Source organism: Megalopta genalis, chromosome 6, assembly GCF_051020955.1.
Source record: "Megalopta genalis isolate 19385.01 chromosome 6, iyMegGena1_principal, whole genome shotgun sequence".
Lineage (NCBI taxonomy): Eukaryota > Metazoa > Arthropoda > Insecta > Hymenoptera > Halictidae > Megalopta > Megalopta genalis.
This window is the reverse complement of record NC_135018.1, coordinates 24,752,529-24,774,071: the sequence shown is the minus strand read 5'-3', so window position 1 is coordinate 24,774,071 and position 21,543 is coordinate 24,752,529. Positions and strand designations below refer to the sequence as shown.

Below are 21,543 nucleotides of genomic sequence, written 5' to 3'. Positions count from 1 at the left end.
GGGCCAAAAATTTGCAATGGCCAGTATTAATTTATATTATACAATTCTGTTGGATTAGCTGTTTATTCATTTAAAATACAATAAAACCACTATCTACGAAACGAATTTTATCGGTCTTCGGATTCAGTAATGTATCGTGCCTACGCTTTCTCCCTCTTTAATACACATAAATTATTGTAATAGACTTATATAAATATATTTGGTAAAACAATATAACAATAATATGGTTACAAAAATCCTTATAAGGTCTTGAAATTATAATCAATGTTTAAAAGTATCATTGAAATAAATAAATTTATTTAATCAAAAAAAAGTTTATTCTTTCTTTCGCCCAGATTCCGGCAATCAAATTGACAGTTCAACATTATAATTTACTACCTATTAATTACTGAACCTAAAGAATAACGTACAAATTTATTTGTCGAAACAATTTTATTTGATTGAACCTCAAACTATTGTAAAAATCCTTGTAATTACATATTCCATCGCCCAGTATTACCTTATACCCAGTATTACATTACATGACCAATCGTGATTTGAAAGACATTAATTGCTAATAAAGTTGAAAACAATTGAACATACATTTTATGTATTACTTTGCGCTAAGAAAACAATATGTGCACAGGCATTATTAATATAGTTCTAAATATAAAAGCACAATAGAAAAGTTAATGCATATTGATCTTGCAAATAAATGTGTTGTACAGTAATCACAAATACTGTTTAGATACGAACTTCATAACAAAAGAACATATAGATTTAACATAAAAAGTTATTTTATGAAATGCTTTTTGAATTATCTAGCAGTGCGTTTAGCCATGGCAAATTCAACATCTTATCGCTGTAATTTTCGTCAAGACATGGATTTTTACGAATTAGAGTTACATAGATACATTGAGTATGAATGAGATACGGAGCCGCGGTTAAATGGAAATTGCAGCACGCATATCTTGGTATGCCATAACATAACAAATGCAATTTAAAAATAGGATTATTACATGGAAGAATAGAGGCTTAACATTTCTTGAACTATTTTATATTCCATTTTTGGATGTGAGATGAGTGTTGCTAATTACAGATAAGTAGTAATGGAAAATAATTCAAACTGTGTTAATGATAGATGATAATAACAATGAGTTGTAATTCACGGTGTATTTGAAATTCTATTATTTGTAGTCAAAGACAATACAATGCAGGTGAGATTTGTTGTTTCCACTTCAAAGATGTACATTTCTTTTCATAAAGTGTTAAAATGATATTGGAGAAAAAAAGGTGATGATTGGAATGGACGAGTTATACAATAAAGACAGCAACAGCTAAATAAAAATGGAGATATTATAGTGTCTATTCAAACGATCTACAGTTCTCCACAATGAGCTACGACAATTCTCTTCGAGGTTTTTCCACTCTCAGATCCCATTGCCTCTAGCTAAAAACAATTTAAAACTTTCACTACAAAGAATATTATTGGTAAAATAAAAATTAAAAAAATATTGCATACCTTTTTAACAACATCCATTCCTTCAGAAACTTTCCCAAATACAACATGTTTGCCATCAAGCCAGCTTGTCTTATTACTGGTAATGAAGAACTGGCTACCATTAGTGTTCCGACCAGCATTTGCCATAGATAAAACACCAGGTTCCTTATGCTTCAGAATAAAGTTTTCGTCATCAAATCTGGAACCATAGATGGATTTTCCACCAGTGCCATTATGATTGGTGAAATCACCACCCTGGCACATGAAGTTGGGAATAACCCTATGGAAAGTGCTTCCCTTGTAACCAAATCCAAATTCACCAGTGCACAGAGCTCGGAAATTCTCTGCAGTTTTTGGAACCACGTCACTTCTTAACTACAATTAAAATTAACATATCTTAAAAATTCACATAATATTCAATCTTTCTAATAATAATTACATGTTAAAAATTTCATAATGTATATTAACACATTATCTGCTAGCCATTATTTAAATAACTTTATCTAAAATAATAGCAGTTTCAATCAAGAAAAAAAACTGAATTATTCTTGATAAAATAATTTAATTATTTTTTCAGGAATTATCTAAAAGAGTTTTAAGTTTTTTTATGAGTATAATTATTGCATATCCTATTAGTAGGTTCTAGTAGATAAAATATTAACAATTTAAAATAGAAATTTCTTTTTATTTGCAACAATAATAAGTTCTAATTGATTTCATAAAATTTTGTGACCTTGTAAGGTACATCATGCAGTAATAATGCATTTGTGAAGGAAAAATGTGCTATTTATATAACGGTACACACATATGTGTATGTAATATTTATACATTATACAGATACGCGCGCGCGCGCGCGCGCGTGTGTGTGTGTGTGTGCATTATCAACAATTCAATCGAAAATATTATTAAGTATGTTGTTATAAATTTTTCATTATTTTATTTAAGTTTTTCAACATTTAGTTATCCCTATTTTTCCAATTTAATTATGAATTATAATATATCAGTGTGCTACTTGTTTACAGTAGTACGCCGATCTAACACAAACAAAAGCGGAGCAAATGTAAAATTGTTGTACCAAAAATTTTTATTTCTGGAGAATGTATAATAGAACGTGTGAACTGCAATGGAAAATTTTACAAAGCATGAAAAAATCAAACATGTCGGTAATATGATACACACATGACGTAAATCGTAGCGTATTTCTATAAAATCGTACTAATCGATAGAAACAAACAATTATTCTCTCACTGATAAGCTAAAAATTTTAATTGGATAAAACACATGTAATAATTTATTTCCAAAGAATATACGACGGAAAGGCGTAAGTGGCTACCAAGGAAATTCAAAATGGCCAGTCATGCCGGGATTCTAGCGGCAACGTGAGGAAGAAGTGAAAAATAACTTAATTGATGAAAAGTTTCGCTTACCTCCATCACAATTCGGCCAACAGGCTGGTCATTAGCCGTCATATCAAAGAAAACCATTGGCAAAGTCATTTTGTCGGCTGCAGCAGCTAATGTTCGCACGAATAACGTAAAAGACGATCGTCTCGGCCGGGCGGTGGCTCTCAAATGGCTCAAATGACTGAAGGTCGAATCAATTGACAACCGGCTGATCAATTTCAACGCCATGTCAACCGCTTATACTTACGAAATCGATTTAAATCTATTCGATCTTACCTTCCGTGGCTACAATAACGTCTATATTCTATAATTCAAATTATTAAATGCTATTTTGTATAATTATTATATAATATAAATGTATAGTAATTTTCAGTTCCGTATTAAGTATTATTGAACGGACTGTTACGCTACCGTGTGAACAGGCTTCATGTATGTGTTATGTATGTACAATAATACCTTAGGTTTTGCACGATTTTGTACCTCCCTTAGCTATCGCAAGCATCCCCGCTATTTTACTGCGCACCCAATCCGCAGAGAATCCTGACTTAACATTGAATCATCAACCAATCAGAGCAAAGTAATTTCTACTCCTATTCTCGCTAACGGAGCGTGCTGCGACCGGAGAGTCTTGCAGAAACTCTGCTATCATATATACCCATATCTAGTGATATCGATATTGAAATTAGAAGGGAAATTTAAAATCGCTTATATATACGAAACGTGAAATATATATATATATATATATAGCCTTCAATATTTCTTTATTTCTTAAGATATTCGAGCTTTGTTATTTTTTATCATCAGATCATGTATGTAGATATCCCCCTCAACTTTTTTTTTCTTTATTTCTACAGTAGTGTCTCACCTTAGTGAGCGAAGCAGAGGCAACCAGATTAATAGCATGAAGCTGGTAGAGAAATCTGATTGGTTGATGCTTCACAACTAAACAGTGTTGCCCTCACGGTTCTAGACAAAGAGAGGAAGTTATATATTTGTAACCAGACAAATATGCTTTCTATCCAAACCGCAGGTCGACTTTTGTGCTTATGAAAGTCGAAGCAATCATTATTAGCTATTATTTCAGCCAATAGAAATAATTTTATTTTGTAAAGGGAAAGCTCAAATAATACGACGATGTTGAAGAAATTGTATGAATCTATTTTATTAGCGACTTATAAATTATTTTAATACTTTTGTTATAATAATTTGATGTCTCTCTATTTATCGCAAAATACTATTCAAGACTCATAGGATTCATGGAGTTTTGATGCAAACTCATGTAGATGACTCAAGTTTAATTACAATAACTTTTACAGACATAATATAAGACACAATAATAGACATATTATTTTTTACAAAATTTATGTGCTTTTGTTGATCAGCTGTCACTGATTTTTTAAATACTTCAACACTCATTTTACGAATATATGCTTATTTTGACATCGATAATATTAATTGTATGTTTTGTTCTTCGATGTTTTCTTTGAATATATAGTTTATCTATATAATTGTCGTTTTAATCCGTATTTCAAACAAATCTGCAATTATATTACATATAACTGATTTGACATGGACAAAGGATGTTATGTCATACATTACCTTGGGCTTGAGAGCTTGTCAGTGATAATCGTGGACCAATCACGATTCTGTTCAATTTTACTCTGCGCCGGATATGACGTATTTCGCGATGGCGCTTGGAATAAAATGATTCAATAAAATGCAAATTAGTCAATTTTTTACCTGTGATGTAACTGTAAGTGAAATTACATATACACAATTACAGAACATTTTGTACTTAAAGTTAATTCTGATAGGAGTATTCGATATGAAAACAAACATCGAAATGTGGAAACTCATTTTTGTAAATACGTAAATAATAACCATTTTTATTACTGCATTCATAGATAGAATTGAAAGATATTAAAAATATGCTAGCTTAAGTTAGTATTACATATATAATTTACTAGTTTCTCCCACTTAGTAATATAATTAAAAAATTAAACGATATACATAGGAGAAAATTATTTACTTGTGGTTAATCTAGAAAGAATAGACACACATTATACACACGTCTCTGAATTTCTACATTACGTATGGAGGCACATAATGTACATATGTATATACATTTGCATGTGTTGCATAGCTACAGCAGTCAAATATGGTATATGGACATTAAATATTTCATGGATTGTTTAAATAGAATTGAAGTTGCATTTAAAATAAATTAATATAATTGTTTGTTGATAAATTTGGAAAATTAAACTTTTAAGGAAAAGATTTTATTCAAAATTTTCGAAATTTAATCCAGTTCTTGCGAAGAACTATATTTGATTTCAGTAGTTACAACTAAAAAGATGGCGCCCGAATGAAGGACGCTCAGCTAAGTGCTTGCAATACGTTTTTAAATTTATATACTCAATAATACCATATATTCATTAGGAAATGAGTAATCTTTCACCATTTGGGGGTGGTAAAAACCCACCGTGGGTTCGTAATGCAGGTAAATTACAATTAATATGTTTGATTGCCTTCCCGTGTGCAAGAAAACAACGTTGCCAAGTTTTCTACTTGTATAATTTATGTTTTGTTGTATGGATTTGTGAAGTCATTTATAACAACACTTTTTACATTGTTGATGTATTATAAATTAATCTATTGCCTTTGCCTCCCAAAAATTCTCACGAATAAGGAAACTATAAACCTTATTACAACACTTGGACATGATTACAGTCGACAAAAAAAAATAAGTTTTATTATTCAATTTATTATTTATATACTTAAAAATTTTATCAAATGTTTAGTAGGTATCTATACCTCAACAGTATAGATTTATGTACATTTTTATATTTTTCATATTTTATTATAATATTATTTTTTGAAGAAGATTATATATTAATTTTGTCCATTGATTAAATGCCTAAAGAATGTTATTTTATATCTAATAAATCAGTGATTGTGATATAATGCCTAATAATTATATGAACAAAATGTTAATATTATGATATACATGTAGTATATATTATATTTTTATTTATACTTAGGTCAGGGAATTCAAAATATTCAACAACAAATGTTAGGTCAAGCAATGGGTGGTATGGGTGGACAACCCATGGTTCAATATCAACAACAAACACAACAGGTTTATCAACAAAGTTTGGGGTTACAACAGGTTAGTAATAATATTATTAGAAACAACTTTGTTTTTAGAAGAAACATTTAATGTACTTTCTTGGTTATAGTAGTATTTATTCTATTCAAATTACCAAAGAATGATGATATAGTACTAGCTCCAACTCGACAATGCTTTGAGCTGTATCTTGTTAAGCAGTCAAGGATAGGGCAGAAGTTGTTTTGTTTTGATTTTCTGACAATTCAGTGCTAAGACAGAATTTACTCCAATAGTTGAGCGAATAGTAAAATAGTGTGAATATAAGTGTTTGCTTATGAAGGAAGAAAAATGTGCAGGACTAGAGTTAGTACTGTATTTGCAGTTAGATAAATAGCTATTGTAATCAACAATAGACTTTATTTTAAAAAATGCCCGATTATGATAGAATATATTTTCATATTAGTTGCTATGAATTTGTAGCACTAAAAATGTATTTGCTTAGTTTTGATTAATTATCAATTTTCTTTTAATGATTTGTTTTATTTTCTTTTTTCTTATTGATATTATCTGTACATTTGCTATTGACATAGTTTTAGTAAAAAAAAAAAAACAAGATTTGTTGAATGGTATTGTTCATATACATATATATTTTAAGTAATACACACATTTTGTAAAATAGCCCAATATAACAATGGCATCAATGGCAACACTTGGATCTAATTTGCCATCGGGTATAGCTGGACAGTTATATCCACAAGTTGCTACTGTTTCATACCCAACACCAAGAGCATTAAATACAAATGCATTTCAACCTTCTGTAGCTGGTGTTCCACAGCAGGTACAACAAAATGTACCTTCATCATCCACCAAACAGAGAGTTTTTACTGGCACAGTTACCCAAGTATATGATAATTTTGGTTTTGTTGACGAAGATGTGTTCTTTCAAACAAAGTAATGAAATTAAAATATAGATATGATTATTTAATGGCTTTATTTATAAAAAACGTATATTACATATAATTATTTAATTTTAGTGCATGTGTCAAGGGATCTAATCCAGTTGTGGGAGATCGTGTACTTGTGGAAGCATCATATAATCCATCCATGCCATTTAAATGGAGTGCTACAAGAATACAAGTACTTCCTATGGGGAATAACAATAATAATTCTAATACACCACAAAATAATCAAACTACTCGACAACAACAACAACAACAACAACAACAGCCACAACAAAATCGAACCTCTGGAACATACAATGCAGTACCCCCTCCAACTGAAAATCCTAATAATAGGTTAATAATAAAAATTTCTGTGAAACTATTTTTTATTTATAATGAAACATGTGCAGAATAACTAAATATATCAATGTTACTAGATTTACAACTAGTGTGGCCAGTGCGAGCACAGTTAGTAATCGTAACAAAGTTGGTAGAGTGAGGGAAAGATCTCCTCGAGAGCGAAAAAATGAAGAAGATGAGATTGAGAGGAAAAGACGTCGCGAGGAAAGAATTAGAGAGCGTGAGAAAAAAGAAGAACGCAGTCCATCAAGGACAAGAAGAAGTAAATCTCCTAGACCAAGAAGACGTACCAGAGTTGTACCTCGTTATATGGTACAAATACCAAAAATAGCACTTGACTTGTGAGTACAATTTTTATGTATTATGATAAAACTTCTATTATATTTCTACATAATTCTGTTTAATGTATGTCTGATATACTAATTTTAGGCCCGAAGCTGATGTACTTGAAATAAGAAGGCGTTATCAGAATATGTATATTCCCAGTGATTTCTTTTCTACCAACTTTCGTTGGGTTGACGCTTTTCCACCACATATGCCATTTGCACTCAATAAACCATGTTCTTTTCATGTTATGCACAAGGATGTTGATCCTTGTTCTGAAAACGTAGCAGTGCTAGAACCTTCTGATGCTGATTACATTTTTTCTGCAAAGGTCTGTTATACTATAGTATAAACAATTTGATTCCAAACAAGATAATTTTATAAAAATTACGAACTGTTTTATAGGTTATGTTGATATCCATGCCTGCTATGGAAGAGATATATAAACGGTGTTGCGGTGTATCTGAGGATAGAGATCCTGATCGCGATTATGTGCATCCAACACGTTTAATAAACTTCTTGGTAGGCTTGCGTGGCAAAAATGAAACAATGGCTATTGGTGGGCCATGGAGTCCTTCATTGGATGGTCCTAATCCTGAAAAAGATCCATCAGTTCTGATCAGGACAGCAGTGAGGACTTGTAAAGCACTTACGGGAATAGATCTATCCAGCTGCACTCAGTGGTACGACTCTTCAGATATTGACAATTCCTTTTATTTCCAATATAATTTGAGAAATACTTAAAGGAAAGAGAAACGTGAGCTTATCTAGTATCTGTGTCCGTTATTCTTTCATTGTTCGTTGGCACATTATCGAGTTATATTAGTAGAATTTAAATTTCCATCTTATAAAATTTTGAACTTTTAACTCGTCGATTCAGTACCGTGCACATGTATAATGCACATATTTATATTAAAAACATGAGATAGTGTTATAGCTTTAAGAAAAATCCAGCAGGTGTATCAACCGTAACAGAAAGTAACTTCTAATACGAGTTCTGACTTGATAAACTAAGGTTGTAGCTCAATCTCTACAGAGGAGGTATGTATGTGTTTTATACACGATCGACCGATGGAGATTGCTGAACTGGACCCTGTATCGAGGCACCCAGATGATATTATACCATGCAGTTGTGGCAGAGACGGATCATCACTATTGTTCTGTTATCGTTATGACCCACTCAGTCGTGCTTTATCAAATGGTCTCTACATTGTACGCTGTGTGTGGCTTTGTATGCAGTGTGTGGGCTTTACGAACAAGCGAGCGAACGAACACTTAGCATATAAGGCAAAGCTAAGCGGGATTAACCTGAGTTGACGTTTGGGTATTGTTTTTCCTTGCGGCACAGGTATCGCTTCCTGGAACTCTACTACAGACGTGCAGAAACGACCCACAAGTCAGGGCGAGTGGTGCCCTCTCGCGTTGAAACCGTCATACTATTTCTCCCAGATGTTTGGAGCTGTGTACCTACCAGATTGGAATGGGATGGCCTGCAACTCAGCTATAAGAAACAACTGGAGCGAAAATTGCTACGTGCCGCCTCTAACCCCGACGATTCGGATGCTACCAATGACACTGATGAGGCTGCCGTCGCTGATCAAAAGGCACTGCCAACATCATCCCATATTACTTTTACCTTTTTATTACATTATATAATCGTGCAATTGTTTTCCCATTACTAAACTGGATTTTCAATAGGCTCTACTTGCTCATTGATTCTATATTAAAAAAGTCTGTTCTTCCTGTGGCTTTCATTATTCAAAATAGCTTTAAAAATAGATTTCAATAATTTCTATAATATACTTAGTACATTACTGATTCCTAATATTTGAATAATATACTTTCACAGTTTTCGATTAGCTTTTCTTTAGAAAACAGTATCATTATAATTCGTATATTATTTTATATATTCGTGTACATGTACGTAACTGTCTTTTTCAATATGATATATTCATACTATATGATCTTCATATTAAACATATTAACAATCTGAGGATTTATTCTTTTTATGTGTGAAAAAGGTATCATATATCTAATAATTGCAAAACGATTGTATTGGTTCAGGTCATAATATTTAAGTATTTGCTTAGAAAGATCAATGAGTAATGTATTGCAAGTATTTTCTTAGCCACTGGCAGTCACATTGCATTAACAAGAGAAGCAAGCAAGCCTAGCTCGGAGAAGAGCGCAGCTGAGCCATTCCCTTTCCTGAAACCTTCACCATCATTGATTAAATCATTCAAAAATTTCATTTGATATAATCGTTGTATACAAGATTATTGATATTATCCATAACCTACCAACCATACAGACACCAGAGCCAGGACACTATGAGAATCTAGCAGTTACTTGAGTCATACTTGAAGGTCATCGTGAATGAAGATTCGTGTATATCATTACAATGTGAGAGAGTGGTGGTAAAATAGAGAGTGATGAAAGAATGAAGAGGGAGTGGTTTCGTTTCGTTATAGGGGCTGCTTCTGTTTTGTAGTTTCCTATCGTTTTCTTTACTTCTGTAACGTAATGGGTGGTTTTTTCTTTTCAGGATGATCCGGTGCCCGAGAAAAAAGATCCTACTCATTACTCAGAGCTGGACCCAAAATGCATGAATGTCAGTTTCTATTTTACTATAAGTATACCTAGATCTATTTGTATTTACCTATAAATACGTATCTTTTTTATGCAGGTGAATGATTTAAGACAAGAATTAGCTGCTCGTAACTTAAATTGTAAAGGCTTGAAGTCGCAGTTACTTGCAAGACTATCGAAGACAATAGTATCAGAACAGGCCAAAGAAGAAGGAAGGCAAGATGATATGGAAGAAACTGAGAAAGACATTTCGCCACCGCCAAAAGAAGATGATGACAAAAAGTTCAGAGATAGTAAAGATGTAAGATTCTGCTTGAATTCGCAATAGATCTCATAGTAATTAAAAATCATACTTAAGGAGTATGACCAACTTGGCGGCCTAGAGAAATACCTATATTTAAAAAGAAATGAAAGACAAGTCACTTAAATTTCGATTACTTCTTATGAACTACAATTAATGCAAGTATGTAAGATAATACATGATAATTTCTCTATTCTCAGATAAATTATTATGTTCTAATTAAAATTGAATATTCTGTTTATTTCTCGATGCCCCTCGTACTTTAATTTGTCTTATGTATTAAATTAATTTGATATATTGATGTAATCACAGCATGATGAAGATCGTAAGAAATTGTGTGAACGTGAACGTATTGCCCTAGAAAAGCGATATACTTTACCAGAATCGTCTCACATTGTCGTACATCCTTCAAGAATGGCTAAAAGTGGCAAATTCGATTGTACTGTAATGTCTTTAAGTGTATTATTGGATTACAGACCAGAAGATACAAAGGTACTGTATACATCACTTTATTCCACTTGACATTTTATGTTCACGTGAAAAACAATTACTGTTATTTGTTTTTAGGAGCACTCCTTCGAAGTATCATTATTTGCGGAACTCTTCAACGAGATGCTGATGAGAGATTTTGGTTTCCGTATTTATCGAGCACTGTGTAGCCTTCCTGAAAAGCCTAAAGAAAAGGACGATGATAAGAAGAAAGATAAAAAAGATGACAAGAGAGATGAAAAGAAAGATGATAAAAGGAAAGATGAGGAGAAAAAGTGTGGCAGAAAAGATGAACGCAAAGATGATAGAAGAAGAGAAGGAAGCAAGGATAAGAAAGATGAGAAGGATGCAAGAAGTAAGGCAGACGATAGAGATCGTGAAAAAGACAAAAATGATGATGATGACGACGATGATGAAGATGAATCCGATGACGATGATTCAATTAAAGATGGCAAAAAAGATAGAGACAAGGATGGGAGAAAGAGAAAGACAAAGTTGCATACACACGATCCTTATCTTTTACTGTCATTTGTATATTTCGATCAAACCCACTGTGGTTACATATTTGATAAAGATATAGAGGAACTTATTTATACCTTAGGATTAAATTTATCCAGAGCACAAGTTCGTAAGCTAGTACAAAAAGTTGTGACAAGGGATTCGTTGCATTACCGCAAATTAACTGATAGATCAAAGGAAGATGATTCTAAAGAAGAAAAGAAAGATGAGAAAGAAACTGATAAGAGTGAATCCTTTAAGTCCGAAAGTGAAGAAGAGATACTGCGTTCTCTAGCACTCGGTATGCAGTTTACACTTCCTTTAATTTGCATATCTTCCATAACTCATCTTGGAGTTATGATCATATTAATAAAAAAAAAATTAAGCAGAATATTAATATTTTCTTATTTATCAATAGGAAATAAAAAATTATTACCTGTATTTGTCGGAAGCGGGCCACCTTCGAAGAGAGCACGACGAGAAAACACGCTTGCAGAGCATTTGGAAGAATCAACCATACCTGAAGGTTACGTCATGTACAAAGGTTCTTTGCTAGATGTAGAAAAGCTTGTTAGTCAATTGAAGAGATCAGAAAAGGCTCGTTTGGACACTGAAGAACGGATGATGGAATTGCAGCACGAGCTAACAGTGGTGAATGATAAATCTATGAAACAGTCAAGTAATATTAAGGTTCTGTCTGAAGATTTGAAAATGTATAAAGACAAATTAAAGAGTACGGATGAAAAGCTAAAGAAAGCATCAGTAAGTATTTAAATCTTTCAACGTAGTGAAATTTTGTTTTGATAATAAACCAGTAGTGAGAAGTAAGAAGACAGATTGATTAAATATTTTTATGAGATAGCGTATATCATTTTTTTTTTCGAAAACTACATGCAAAAAGATTTTGATTGTGTGCTTTCTTTTTTTCAGACTGAATGCCATACGTACCTCACCGCCGTAAAAAATATGTATCATATAGCTGCAAAAATGATGCAGTCAGATACAAAGAAAGTAGAGATTGTAGAAATACAAGACGAGAAGATAAGTGAAATAAATGGATCAGAAGGTGAAAATAAGTATAAAACAGATACAAGATGGGGGGACACTAAAACAATAGTAAAAAAAGAAATTGCGGAAACAGATAAGGACAAGAAATGCGACATTAAAGTCTCAATTAAAAAAGAAGTTACAGAATCCGATAAAGAGAAAAAGTAAAGAAAATCACAGTTTTGATTAAAGACGTAAATGCACTGGTACAAAATTCGAATTATTATAACAGCGGAAGATAAAGGGGGAAGAATTTTATTATGAAAGTAGAATGAGCTCCAAAGATTCTGTTTTATAAATTTTTTCACTCTCTGGCACTGTCTCTGTACGTATTATAATACGTACAATTAGGAACAATGTGATGCGTTCTGAGAAAACTAAGTGATATTACATTACTCAAATGTACCTATTAGAATCATTATATTGCAGTTTTTCACGTGAGTGTGTCAACTTTTTCGTAGATAAAACAAAATTCATAAAATTACCCAAAATGCAACTCAGATTTACTATAAAATGACAGATGCTGATAGACAGTGAATAAGATCACATTGAATATTGTCATTTGGTTAATTAAGTTTTTAAATTTCTACCAAATTTCTAGGTAAACTTAATTATTGACATGAACACTTAGCATTTGATTTATTACTATACTACTTATCACAATTAGCTGTGATTTATTGGGAGATATTTGTTTCCAGAGAATGATTTTCATTTAAAATTATGAGTCTGATTTTACTTTTCGTGCAAGTTATAAACGTCATTTTTACGATTCTAAAATGACTTTAGATAAATTTAATTTCTCATGGTTATTCATATGTTTGATGCTAGCAATGTGTTTGTATTATGCTGTAAGTGTATTTATTGTTTTGTACACAGAAAACAGAATAACGAAATAAAAGTTTTACGCAATATGTATAACACCAAACATAAATTGAAAGAGTGACAATTGATTTATGGGATATCGTCAGCATTGTTTATCTATAACCACTGTAAATAGCTTGAAATGGTACCTAAGGATAACTTCAACACCAAAATATCTGTATAAACGGTTTAATTTGATATGTATAAAGCACAATAATCTTATGACAAAACTGTTATATGAGGTTTTCGTTAATCCATGTTCCAACAAGTTTCACAAAGAGTAAAAATATAGAAAGATGGGTGCTCATGATGTCCCTCATTTAGAATTCATGTTACTCATTATGTGAATAGAAAATGCCCCGCATATGCGATACAAAAAATTCGTTTTACGCGTATGTGTTCTATTAGCAAATAGTACACAATTCCACATTGTTTTGTACATAATGATCTATAATAATGAATAGTTTTTTGTGTTTATTATTAGAACATTGCATTGTCAGCAAGTCACTAGTACGTTAAGAACAAATTGTAACATTTTTTCTTGGCGATCAGTTCCTTGAAATATGACGACATACACAAAAAAATAAATTTTGAACACTCTGTGGAATTATTTTGATCACCCTTGTACATATATATTTAGAAGTAAATATGCATATACATTTGTTATTGTTTTTATTATTTTCTTTACATATGCAACGTTAAAATCATTTACATACATTATTTTATTTACTCAGTCACCGATTTATTAATTTTTTATGACGATATCTAATTCTTTTTTTAACCTAAATATGATATTTATGAAAATGCATTGAATAATTTTCTTGCAGCAAAGAAATAATGTAAGAAACACTTAAAAGCTGATTGGAAGATGTAATATTAAGGAAAAAGTGTAAAAAATATAACGTATTAATATCTATTAATTAATTCGAAAAAAAACAAAAAAAGAATTTAGGGAGCAAACAAAAGATTTAGTATGTATATCAAAGAATCTTATTTAGTTTTATTTTAGTTTCAAAGTGTGTATTTAATAGTCTATTCCGTGTTTTCAACAAATTTTACGAAGTTTTGTGGGATGTTTCTTGTGTTGAATAGGTGGTGTGGGATATACATACCTTGGAAGGTGAGTATTCATGATGGAGGAAACGTGACGGTGACAAAATGCATCATCTAATTAAAAATGATTGAAATCGACCACTGGGTTATTTACGATCTTGAATGAAAAAAATGTTACTGTGCGCAAACAAAAGTTTTGTGAACCTTAGTTCTATATAAAATGTTTCAATAAAATCTATGGAAGAGGAGTAAAGGTGTGTTCGGGTACCCGCGAAATTCATCGGGTCGGAAGTTCGTAAAGTTCGGGCACCCAAAAGAAAAGTTGGGTCAGTCGGAACCCCGAAAAACTGTAATGTTTGTGTATTCGAATCTAATAAAGGTGGTTTCGGCAATATCGTATAGTTAGAAACTTTTTAATAACAATAAATGTGACGTTTCTTAATGATTTTTCAACTAAATTTTCCACATAAATTTTCAAATTTGCATAGATCATTGTATTTTATATTTGTTATAATGAAATATAAACTAAAGGAAGTGAAGCAGTTCATGATAGAAAATGTGAATATTATTTTATTTTCAAATTGGCATGAAGAAAACAAGTGTTTTCGGGATCCCGACTTCACGGGTACCCGAACTTTCGAGGCTTGGATATCCGAAATTTCGGGTACCCGCATACCTCTAGTAAACACATTTTTAATATTATATGAATTATAAAATATAATCTTTTAGCTTTGATAGCGTTTAACGTAGGTACTACCACGGTAAACGCTAACACCATCGCTTAGTCTAAAGATCATGCATCAGACTATGTTCGTTTGCGTGATATTTTTATTCCACTAAATGTTTGTTCAGTTACAACGTTAAAAGATTTGTTTAAAATTTCATTTAAACAATGACTACTTTTAGTGATAAGCGACCGAGATCGTTGAGAGCATCGTTGCAGGTACCATAACTATATACAGACGACTGAGATCAAAAGTCAGCGTATAACCGGAAAATGCGAGCGTATCAAAAAGCATTCGTTCTGATAGCTCTTCTCTAAAATTATAGTAATCTACGATCGCTCGAATCTGTTACTTGTAACAGCGTTGTTTTTCAAAAGTAAAGCTGGTTTTACCTTCACGAAGCATTTCGAGTAACGAAACCGTTTTACATAACTTCCACAAGTCCACGAATATTAAAAAGGGGAAGAGATCGCAAAAGGACTGTCAGTCGTAATCGTTATCAAAAAAGGGAAGCTGAAAGGAACTTGCTACCATCCCTTAATTTTTCTCTGTCGACTCTTAATTGGGTCTGTTCTCCTCGTAATATCAATAGTTTCTCTGTACGCTTTTCATTTTTCATTACAGGACATGTGTCTATTTTCTATGAAGTTCAGAAACTACAATGTTCAGATACAAGTAGCCTAGTACCAAATGATAAATATTAAAGGGCACTTTAACAGCACGTACAATTAGTTTTAATAATTTTATTTAACAGTCATTTAGCTCCTTTAACTATCTTTATATTAGCGGATCGTTTATTGGGGTCAGAGCGATTTCGGTAAACATTTGGAATGCGTCGTGCGCCAATGAAAATTAGGATCTTTTATACTTCTCATTGTACTTTTAAGAAAGCTTCACCGATAGATTCCCGAGACTTTCCTGATGAAAATCAGTCCAAATACGACCTCAGTCGAAGTGTTCCACTATGCATAATCTAACTTGAATCAATGTAGAATAATCACATAATAATATAAGAATAAGCACAATACGCATCATCAAAAATCTGTTGAATAACGTTATTGTGCGTTAACGGTAGTCGCATTGATGTTGATGTATCTGTGATACATGTTTGGAGTTGATCAAATTGCGAGTGACCATTTTACTTACTCTTGTTGCCATCGTGAAGCAAAAAGGTTGTAACATTGTACAGGGTGTCCAGAAATATCCTCTGTGATCATAAAGAGGTTTGCCATTCGGATGAGAAACTTTGAGAAGTGAGGGACTTTATTTGTAAAATAAAAATTTCAAAAATTTTCATCCGTGCCATCTTGAATTTTTGCACGATCTTTTTTGCAGAATCTAGCAGAATACGTACTTGCGATAAAATTCTTTCGGTTACAGACATTTTTATTACTAACTTTTTCCATGGAGAATGAAATTTATTCAAAAGTGTACAGTTTTCACAAATATGAAATTTTTTAAAAAAATATTTTGTTTTCTTTTTAATCTAAATTCTTTCTCAAGACATGTACAATGAAAACTATATTCCAAACTTTCTCTAAATACACACCTAATAAATAGCACATTCCAGAAATTTTACACACCTTAAATTTAAACCGTTAAAAATAAGGTGATCACAAAATTCTTTTTAAAAGGATAACTTAGGATAATTTAGCATATATTCAATCTGTTGTACAAATGAATGTAAATAAACACTTATGTACCCATTTGTAGTCACAGAGGACACTCTACACCTTAATATGTACACCTAGTACATTGTCACCGATTCTCATCTAGACTCATAATAAGAAAAAATTGGAAAACAGATCTTACACTTTTTGAAGTCGCAAGATGTGTGCAATTGCGACCTTTACATTACAGAAAGTTAGCCACTTCAGAGATTTTGAGACCAAAGAGTTCTATACATTTGCTTGACACGTTAACTATCAGATTGCTCATACCTGTGTGATACAGTTCTTTATCCGAGCACAAAAGTGAGGTTCTGTTATGATATGTGTAATCTGCAGACCATTACAGTTTATAGGATCTAAAAAGGTTGAAAGAATAATCACGGTGGTGAATTGCAACTTTTCAGTTCCGGTTTTATTAACTGAAACGTTTAATTTTGTGGGATATTTTTGGGCGGTGGGTCGATAGTCAACGTGCTAAGCTATAAGTAAAATGCGGTTTATGATCTCGAAGAAACCAAAGAGAGCAATGGTTGATTAATTAGCGCTGCCGCTGGTGCGCACTTTCAAGATTACGTTATATTGTCACGTTGACATAATTAAAAACACTGATACATTGAGATAGTAAAGCCAGTGGTATTATAAGTTTAGATCCCAATAGAAATGATTTTGTCAGTAAGGTAGTATACAGCAGCTTCCTTCTGAATTGATCTCTCTGTACGGATTTTTAGGACGGTTTTATATTCGAGAACTTATGTTGACCCGGACCAACGAGAAGAGCTTCTATTTTATAGTTCCTATATATTTTGTCTTCAACTTGAATGGCAGGGCACAGGATGTAAAGAAATATTGTTTTATGGCTTTTGTAGATAATACTACTACATCTGACAGAAAATATTCGATCGAAATTCTAATATATGGTTCTTGAGAGAATTATATGTATGTATATATATATATATATATATATATATATATATATATATATATATATATATATACGTGTTAATAGAAAACAAAAAAAGAAGTATTGTACATACAACTAAATATCTCTGTGAGTCATTGTAATGAAAAGATATACCTTTTATGTAGTTTAAATGGTTTTAACATATTTCATTTTTAATTGCATCGTGTAGCTGATAAAAAAATACATTTATACATGTATAATAAATAACATTACTTTGAATTGACCTTGGTCTCTAAAAATTTTGATTCTATGTAAAATTTATGTCAATTATATTGTACACCTTGTAGACATTTTGTAAATTGAGATGACCCTACAGGAAGTAACTATAATTTTTAATAATTATTAATTATTATTTTTATTATAAATTGTAGGTTCATTCGTAAAAGCCACGACAATATTCCTTTTCACCTCGTGCGTGCTAAAATAAAAAAATGCAAAGACAGAAAAATTGTGCTACGACCTATTCGTGCCAATGTAATGTCAGTTGTACGACGATTTGTGCGCTTTCCGTTCTCTTGCGTGCATCTGTTCTCGCCGACCTTTTTGACGATCTAAATCGTTGATGAACAGATTCGTAATTCCGGATTAACGAAACAATAGTAAAAACCTGGTTCGCGTCGTTTCAACGCCGATCGTGAGTACAATTCAAGAGATTCCAAGTATCGTGAACTGAAAGAATTTAATAGCACCAAATATGATCTTACTAATAAACAATGGGATAAATTACAATTAAGATAAGTATAAAAAAAATGTACAAGTATGAAATTTACAATGCAGTCAAGTGTACAAACAAGAGCTCCATGTAAACGTCGATTTAGGAGTACCTCAATTGCCTTGTCCCACAAAAATCATTACCCGAAACTGTATGTGCTGCTGCAATTTATGTCGAGAATATTGTAAACTGTCTCTTAAGTCGTGCCATCGAGAGTCAGTGAGTAGATTTTTGTCTTTCCTTTCTCCTTTTTTACTAATAATATTCCTCCGTTATCACAGCCGTGAATTCTAACAAATATTTCTAGTCTTTTCTGATTCCATAAATGGATTTCACAATGTAACAATAATTGTTGTCCAATTCTTATATAGATTTACTGATAGTTTAATATTATTTCTCACTGTCGATAAAGTAATATTACTTTGATCACTACAAAGCCATAGCTATCTTAAACAAATTTCTGTGAATTTCTAATAACTTTTTAATTTCTAACAACGCAACAGGATCTACAATGTATGCTTTATTGTTTTTTGAAAGAAGAGATCTGAGATTTATTGACAAACCACCCCCAAGACAGTGGAATGCACAGCTTGTACGATAAATGTTGTACCTCACTCTTCTTTCCAAAGACAATATATAAATCGTTTAAAATACAATTTATATTAACACTTATTTTCAAATTTTAAGACGTTCCTTTCCATATCTTTCCACTCTCTGTCTTTCAATGGCTTGACCTTGACATCGTGATTTCTTCGTCCAAGTACTTGGGTTCAATCTGTTCAGGTTCCAAAACTCGTTCTGCCACTTGGAAGTCACAAGACTGGACGCATTTCAAGTATTTCATTTTGGGTAAAGGCAGCTTTGAATTCCGGAGCCTCGCGCCCAGAGTTAGCAACTCTAACTTTAGTTGGATACGTCCTTCTCTTGAAGCTTGAATTGAATTTATAGTATGCTATGTAGACTTTTTGATAAAATACTTCCTGATATAAAATACGTCTGATCAAAAATCATTTGTAATGCTACAATTGTACATTCTTCGAAATTCCCACAACTCGCCACGTGCGACAAGTTAATGAACGTCATAAAAATCACGCTAATTGGACGCGTACAAAAGTACGTAAATTGAAAAGATCGTATATAACTAGTTTGGGTTCGTGCTTTCTTTCGGATGTTCCTAAACGTCCACGCAGCATTTTACAGAGGTGAATCGATAGTTACATTTGCGATATTTTATTCTTAAGATTGAAACGTATAAAATCAGAGAGTATAAGAGTTTGTACGATCTGAAATATTTTACAAAGCTTAGTATAAAAATAACGTATATTTTTGTACGTGATTTTCTATTCAATATGTATAAATCTACTACACACAGCAATACTTGGTAAATGTGCGGCAATATTCAATCGTTACGTATAGAGTACAATAATGAAGACACTTTTTCAAATAAAATAATATACATTTTTTAAGTACAATCTTTCTTTCCTACATATAACAGAATTTTTAAGTACACTATCATTTGATGACAAGTTATTGGAACATTATATATATATATATATAATATTATATTAGCACACGTCGAATATTGCCTTGCTTTTATATTTGCCAGATAATCTCCAATTCCAAAAGTTTCAACTTCACGTCTGTAAAACATTTTATGGTCCGTGCGTTTCTGAGCAGAGCAAAGAGTTAACCCAAGCGTGCTACGCGTAAAAATGGTATCCAACTAATGCCGAGGTTACCAACTCTGTCGAATATAGTAATCACTCTGTTTTATTTATAAACCGCTGCCGAGCACGTGAACTCGACAATCGTTCCGGGAACTACGAAGTCCGGTCGTGAAGAGATGGTGTATGGGATGCGCGGGTAATTACTCGATGGTGACATCCCTAATCAGTGCTGCGGACTTATACGTATAACCGTTGGCTTGCACATCACCGGCTAAAGGACTGGCTTTCCCGTTCACGATATTGAACATGCAGCTTTGCCTTACGCTTTCTTCAAACCGATCCGCTATAAATTGTAGACGTGTATACGTATGCGTATATACATGATATATCATCTGACATTCTCCTTTACGAGTGTCATGTAAGTTGTCTGTATAAATATTCAATTACATTCATTTTTATGGTCGACAGATACAAGGTCAGAATTTCCGGAATATACAAATAGGCTACTTCTAGAGGACTGACTGCTCGTGCAGATTCACCGGCAAGATTGATCGATCACCGTCGATCGGACAGGTCGGTTGGGGGATGAAATTGTACACCAACTCTCGACGACCGGACCTTACTCATTATTAGTCGCGTGTTGACCTCGCTTGCCTTTCAGCAACTTTTGCGAGCCTTGCGTTTGCGAACGGAGCTCTCTTCCGAGTTCAGGTGGCGGTCCCAATCCCTACCCGTGCTTCTTTGCATGCTGTTAGAGTAGTTTTGAAAGGGTCCAGTCTATCCTGCACCTCGCTCATGTTACGAGGACTTCTGGCACTATTCGGTTCAGCGGGTAATGTCGAGCGTTGTCGATCCCAGGAGTCACTCCAGCTGCAAATCAAATCACAGACGTTTGCGTCGATCAGAAATTTGTTATTAAAATGATTCAGTGAATGTGCTAACGATATCGACGCGTTCGTTGCTGCTTTCGTCGATCGGGGTGACCGTGAATCTATTTTACAGACCTAGGGTATGGCACTTATTGGCAGCCATCAGATGATTTTCTTATGGTTCCGCAGTTTGTAAAAACAAAAGTGTGAAGAGAGTTTTTAATAGTTGCTATTTTAAATGAACTATGAAACATTTTCAAAAATATGACCGGATAAGGATTAGTTGTAGAAAGCTACAGTTTCAGTAGTTAGAAAAGTTAGAAAGTTACAGTTGTTAGAAAGTAACAGTTTCAGTTAGTATAGAACTTGTAAACGTATTGTTTAAATTTTCTTGACAGCCTCACTCAGATAAAAAAGTTCAAGAACGTAACTTTTACATTTTTCTGTCATTCCAATCAACTGCGCTATTTGCATAAATTGATTT

General features: G+C 32.7%; 3 protein-coding genes and 2 long non-coding RNA genes across 12 annotated transcripts in view; 2 read left to right on the top strand and 3 right to left on the bottom strand.

Annotated features, from left to right (window-relative positions):
• Window positions 1–44: 44 nt before the first annotated feature.
• Window positions 45–3,260, bottom strand: LOC117222225 (peptidyl-prolyl cis-trans isomerase). The gene is made up of 3 exons (XM_033473823.2): window positions 2,908–3,260; window positions 1,502–1,855; window positions 45–1,429 (listed from the first exon to the last, which is right to left on the bottom strand). Exons 1-3 carry the CDS (start codon window positions 3,109–3,111, stop codon window positions 1,358–1,360), a joined length of 630 nt encoding a protein of 209 aa, XP_033329714.1. The 5' UTR covers window positions 3,112–3,260; the 3' UTR covers window positions 45–1,357.
• On the top strand, window positions 2,519–3,052 carry LOC143259768 (uncharacterized). The gene is made up of 2 exons (XR_013033769.1): window positions 2,519–2,643; window positions 2,784–3,052. It is a non-coding gene; the product is annotated as an uncharacterized LOC143259768 (long non-coding RNA).
• A 760-nt stretch (window positions 3,261–4,020) lies between the features above and the next one.
• Window positions 4,021–5,114, bottom strand: LOC117222259 (uncharacterized). The gene is made up of 3 exons (XR_004490643.2): window positions 4,913–5,114; window positions 4,483–4,634; window positions 4,021–4,421 (listed from the first exon to the last, which is right to left on the bottom strand). It is a non-coding gene; the product is annotated as an uncharacterized LOC117222259 (long non-coding RNA).
• A 105-nt stretch (window positions 5,115–5,219) lies between these two features.
• On the top strand, window positions 5,220–14,002 carry LOC117222234 (cell division cycle and apoptosis regulator protein 1). Its single transcript, XM_033473842.2, has 14 exons — window positions 5,220–5,383; window positions 5,925–6,052; window positions 6,672–6,943; window positions 7,027–7,287; window positions 7,371–7,634; window positions 7,723–7,948; window positions 8,023–8,300; window positions 8,966–9,221; window positions 10,163–10,228; window positions 10,304–10,507; window positions 10,820–10,999; window positions 11,075–11,795; window positions 11,913–12,256; window positions 12,425–14,002. Exons 1-14 carry the CDS (start codon window positions 5,326–5,328, stop codon window positions 12,707–12,709), a joined length of 3,543 nt encoding a protein of 1,180 aa, XP_033329733.2. The 5' UTR covers window positions 5,220–5,325; the 3' UTR covers window positions 12,710–14,002.
• A 1,263-nt stretch (window positions 14,003–15,265) lies between these two features.
• LOC117222257 (uncharacterized) overlaps window positions 15,266–21,543 on the bottom strand; it is an 80,702-nt gene continuing 74,424 nt past the window's right edge. For 6 of the 8 annotated variants that reach the window (XM_076523282.1, XM_033473871.2, XM_076523283.1 and 3 more), the window contains one exon: window positions 15,266–21,060. In XM_076523282.1, the coding sequence (XP_076379397.1) occupies window positions 20,898–21,060 (163 nt within the window). In that variant the 3' untranslated portion in view covers window positions 15,266–20,897. The remainder of the gene's footprint in view (window positions 21,061–21,543) is intronic. The other 2 variants (XM_033473876.2, XM_033473880.2) reach the window with 1 other exon arrangement.

Coding starts and splice junctions, on each gene's coding strand:
- LOC117222225 (XM_033473823.2), bottom strand. CDS start 3,111: ATGGCGTTGAAATTGATCAGCCGGTTGTCAATTGATTCGACCTTCAGT. Junction 1,856..2,907: donor TTGGCCGAATTGTGATGGAG/GTAAGCGAAACT, acceptor TTTTAATTGTAG/TTAAGAAGTGACGTGGTTCC. Junction 1,430..1,501: donor GAATGGATGTTGTTAAAAAG/GTATGCAATATT, acceptor AATTGTTTTTAG/CTAGAGGCAATGGGATCTGA.
- LOC117222234 (XM_033473842.2), top strand. CDS start 5,326: ATGAGTAATCTTTCACCATTTGGGGGTGGTAAAAACCCACCGTGGGTT. Junction 10,508..10,819: donor AGTTCAGAGATAGTAAAGAT/GTAAGATTCTGC, acceptor ATGTAATCACAG/CATGATGAAGATCGTAAGAA. Junction 11,000..11,074: donor ACAGACCAGAAGATACAAAG/GTACTGTATACA, acceptor ATTTGTTTTTAG/GAGCACTCCTTCGAAGTATC.